This window comes from Parus major, chromosome 11 (genome assembly GCF_001522545.3).
Source record: "Parus major isolate Abel chromosome 11, Parus_major1.1, whole genome shotgun sequence".
NCBI classification, from domain to species: Eukaryota; Metazoa; Chordata; class Aves; order Passeriformes; family Paridae; genus Parus; species Parus major.
The window spans coordinates 1,361,499-1,364,847 of record NC_031780.1 but is presented as its reverse complement, the minus strand read 5'-3'; the positions used below and the strand labels follow the sequence as shown (position 1 = coordinate 1,364,847).

The 3,349-nt window shown below is 60.2% G+C and overlaps 1 protein-coding gene across 4 annotated transcripts in view; it reads left to right on the top strand.

Annotated features, from left to right (window-relative positions):
- Nucleotides 1-2,272: 2,272 nt before the first annotated feature.
- The window catches only part of LOC117245022 (sericin-1-like), a 10,457-nt gene continuing 9,380 nt past the window's right edge, over nt 2,273-3,349 (top strand). For all 4 annotated transcript variants that reach the window (XR_004499151.1, XR_004499150.1, XR_004499149.1 and 1 more), the window contains exon 1: nt 2,273-2,701. Coding sequence is in view for 1 of the 4 variants with exons in the window: in XM_033517316.1 (XP_033373207.1) it covers nt 2,645-2,701 (57 nt within the window). In the remaining 3 variants the exon portion in view is untranslated. The remainder of the gene's footprint in view (nt 2,702-3,349) is intronic.

Genomic DNA, 3,349 nt, shown 5'->3' with positions numbered 1-3,349 from the left:
GCATCCCTGGGAACTCAGAATCCCCGCATCCCTGCACATCCCCGAGGCACTCAGCATTCCTGCATCCCTGGGGAATTCAGGCGTCCCTCCGATATGTCCTGGCTCGGGGCCGCCTCCACACTCCCGGGATGCTGCCGAGGATCAGGCTGACACATCCCTGTGAGCTCTGCCATCCCTTGACCTCCCCATCCCTGGAGCGAGAGGAGCTCTGCCGGGCCGGGCTCCGCAGGGAGGAGGGTGGTGAGAACTGGCCCGTTCCCACCGCCCCTCGTCCCGCTCCCTCCCGGCAGCATTCTTCCCTGCTGAAGTCAGAGGCACCCGACACAACCCCCGGCTCCTGCCAAGGACAAACATTTCCTATTCGGGATGTTCACACCGCAGCCTCGGCCGTGACGCTGCCCCCGCGTGTGCGCGGCCAGAGGGTCCCGGGAAGGCTGGAGGGTCCCAGGGAAGGCTGGAGGGTCCCGGGGAAGGCTGGAGGATCCCCGGGAAGGCTGGAGGATCCCCGGGAAGGCTGGAGGATCCCAGGGAAGGCTGGAGGATCCCAGGGAAGGCTGGAGGGTCCCAGGGAAGGCTGGAGGATCCCAGGGAAGGCTGGAGGACCCCGGGGAAGGCTGGAGGGTCCCGGGGAAGGCTGGAGGATCCCCGGGAAGGCTGGAGGGTCCCGGGGAAGGCTGGAGGATCCCAGGGAAGGCTGGAGGATCCCGGGGAAGGCTGGAGGATCCCCGGGAAGGCTGGAGGATCCCGGGGAAGGCTGGAGGATCCCAGGGAAGGCTGGAGGATCCCAGGGGAGGCTGGATTATTCCAGGGAAGGCTGGAGCTGCTGTGCCCACCGTGATTATGGCAGGGAGAGAGAGAGAGAGAGAGAGAGAGGGAGAGTGGCATTTTGAAGTTTGGATAAAACCTTAATTGAAGTCTTGGCTGGTGTTAATTATATTAAAGGCAGAGTGAGCGATGGGCTTTTTATTAGTTAATGAGGATTTTCATTTTCCGGCAGAGGAGCCCTTTGATGTTTCCAGGACTAATGGCTGTTAAATTCAACTTATTCGCTTTGCCACTGCTGGAGGGTGATGGGAGCAGGAGCTGCTCCAGTCACGGTGCCCAAAGCCCTGGGAGCCACCAGCCACTGTGGAGAGAGGACAGGGATTCTCCCAGCACGTCCCCACCAGGGTCATGTGGGAACAAGGCTTTGGGGGTGGGAGATGGGCTGTCCTGCACATGAACACAGCACCCAGCGTTCCTGCGTGTCCCTGTGCTCATCCCCCTGCATCCCACGGACCCTCAGCATCCTTGGGCATCCCCGGGACACCCAGCACCCCCAGGCTACCCCGTGTCCATCCAGCCTGCCCTGCTCTCCACAAGGATTTTTCCAGCCTATCTCCAAACCCCACGCCAGGCTGCCTCCCTCCTGCCGCAATTAGCATTTATTATGATTATTTTGCATTCATTACCCGCGGAGCCAGCGCTCTAGCCCATCTGAAATCATGTGCAAATTCCCTCTGCATCACTTTTCCCACCCTTGCAGGGGAAGGGCTGCACAGTTTGAATATTCCAGGCCTGGGGAGCGCCCCAGCCACGCGGCTGCTCCCCAGCTGGATGATTTGTAGCATTAATCAAGACCCAGAGCACTTTGCATTTCAAATGCTGCCAGGGAAGAGCCAGGCAGGAATCTGGGCTTTGGGGAATATTCAGGAGGAAAACGGGTTTGTCCTCAGCCTGGCCTCGGCCCACGGGAGGTTCCGGGGTGGGAACTCCAGCGGGATCTCCCCACCTGGCAGAGCCCCGGGGAGCCCCGCAGCTACTGAAGGAGTTTTTGGGGTGCCCAGCGGGGCAGGATGGGGTGGGATGAGGGTGGCAGTGGGCACAGGACCCTCTGCAGCAGCACTGACAGCACTTGGAGGGGCTGGGGTCCCCCAAGGCTGGGTCAGGAGTGGCTGCTCCCCCCGGACCCCCCAAATGGCAGCTCAGCCCCTCCTGGGGGGACACTCTGCGTGTGGCTGCCGTGGGGCAGGAGGGGACGGCGGGGAGGGCTCTTTCCTGGTAATTACCCCTCGTCCTTCCCAGCCAGGCTCATGGAGGGAGCCGGGGGGGACGCAGCTTAAGCTATCAATGGTCCTGCCTTGATGGGAATAAAATATGCACTGAAAGACATGAAAATGGAGTAAATAAAAGAGATAAAAATGGAACGATCAAGCCAGCAACTTCTCCTCCTCTGATTAAAAAGAGGGAGGGGGGGGGGGGGGGGAGAGGGGATGCGCTGAGCCCTTGAAGAGGCAGCTGCTGCCGCAGCCGCAGCCCTGATAAAGGGGCTGAGCAGCCTGTTTGGGAGAGATAAAGTGAAGTCCCAGCGTTTCCTGTCCTCAATCCAAGCCTTACCATCAATATTAATACAGCCTGACAAACTGGCGTTTAAGATAGAATAAATATAGACTGGTGCTGCTATTACCTAGACCTTATTAATCTGCTTGCAGGCATTTAAATGCCGTTAAAAATATGGAGTTTACTCGCTGGCACTTCAATAGCTTTACAATCCATCAGCGTTTTGTTTTCTGCCCTCCTCCTCCCCTTCCCGAGGTGCTGGCTCTGGGTGCCCACTGACCTGTGCTGCTCCGGGCTGGGAGAGAGGAGGGAGCTCTGCTGAAGGATGATGATGATGATGGGTGGGAGCTCAGCCCATGGAGGCACAAACCCCTCGGAGACGGTGAGTGGAGCATCCCAGGACTGGAGAGCCACAACCCTCATGTGATGGAAAATTCACCTGTGTGCTCCTCACCAGGAGAAACTCGGGGCTCTGAGCCAAGGAAGCAGGCAGAGAGACCCCAGGCAGGGAATCAGCCCCAGAGACCCCAGGCAGGGAATCAGCCCCAGAGACCCCAGGCAGGGAATCAGCCCCAGAGACCCCAGGCAGGGAATCAGCCGCTCTCGGAGCCCTGGGCATGGGCAGCATCCAGCAGGTGCTTGGGGAGCTGATCCCCATCCTGACTCCTCTGCTCCTGGCAGTGTGGATCTGGGCTGCCACACGTTGTGGCTCCTTCCCTGCCAGTCCCGGGCCGGGGACACTGCTCGGTCCCCAGCACTCTTCCCTGCCTCAGCATCCACAGGGAGGTAGGAGCAGCTCTGCATTCAGGAGTGCCAGGTGCATGGCAGGGCCACCACGCCACGGGGATGAATCCATGTGTGCCAGGGAGGACCCTGGTGTGGGGCAGGACCCCTGGGTGCCAAGGACATGGCAGGGACATCCTGGGTGGGTACCAGTTGTATGGCAGTGGAACTCCAGTGTGGGAATGGATCCATGGGTGCCAGAGACACCGCAGGGTGTGGGGCAGGACCCCTGGGTGCCAGAGACACC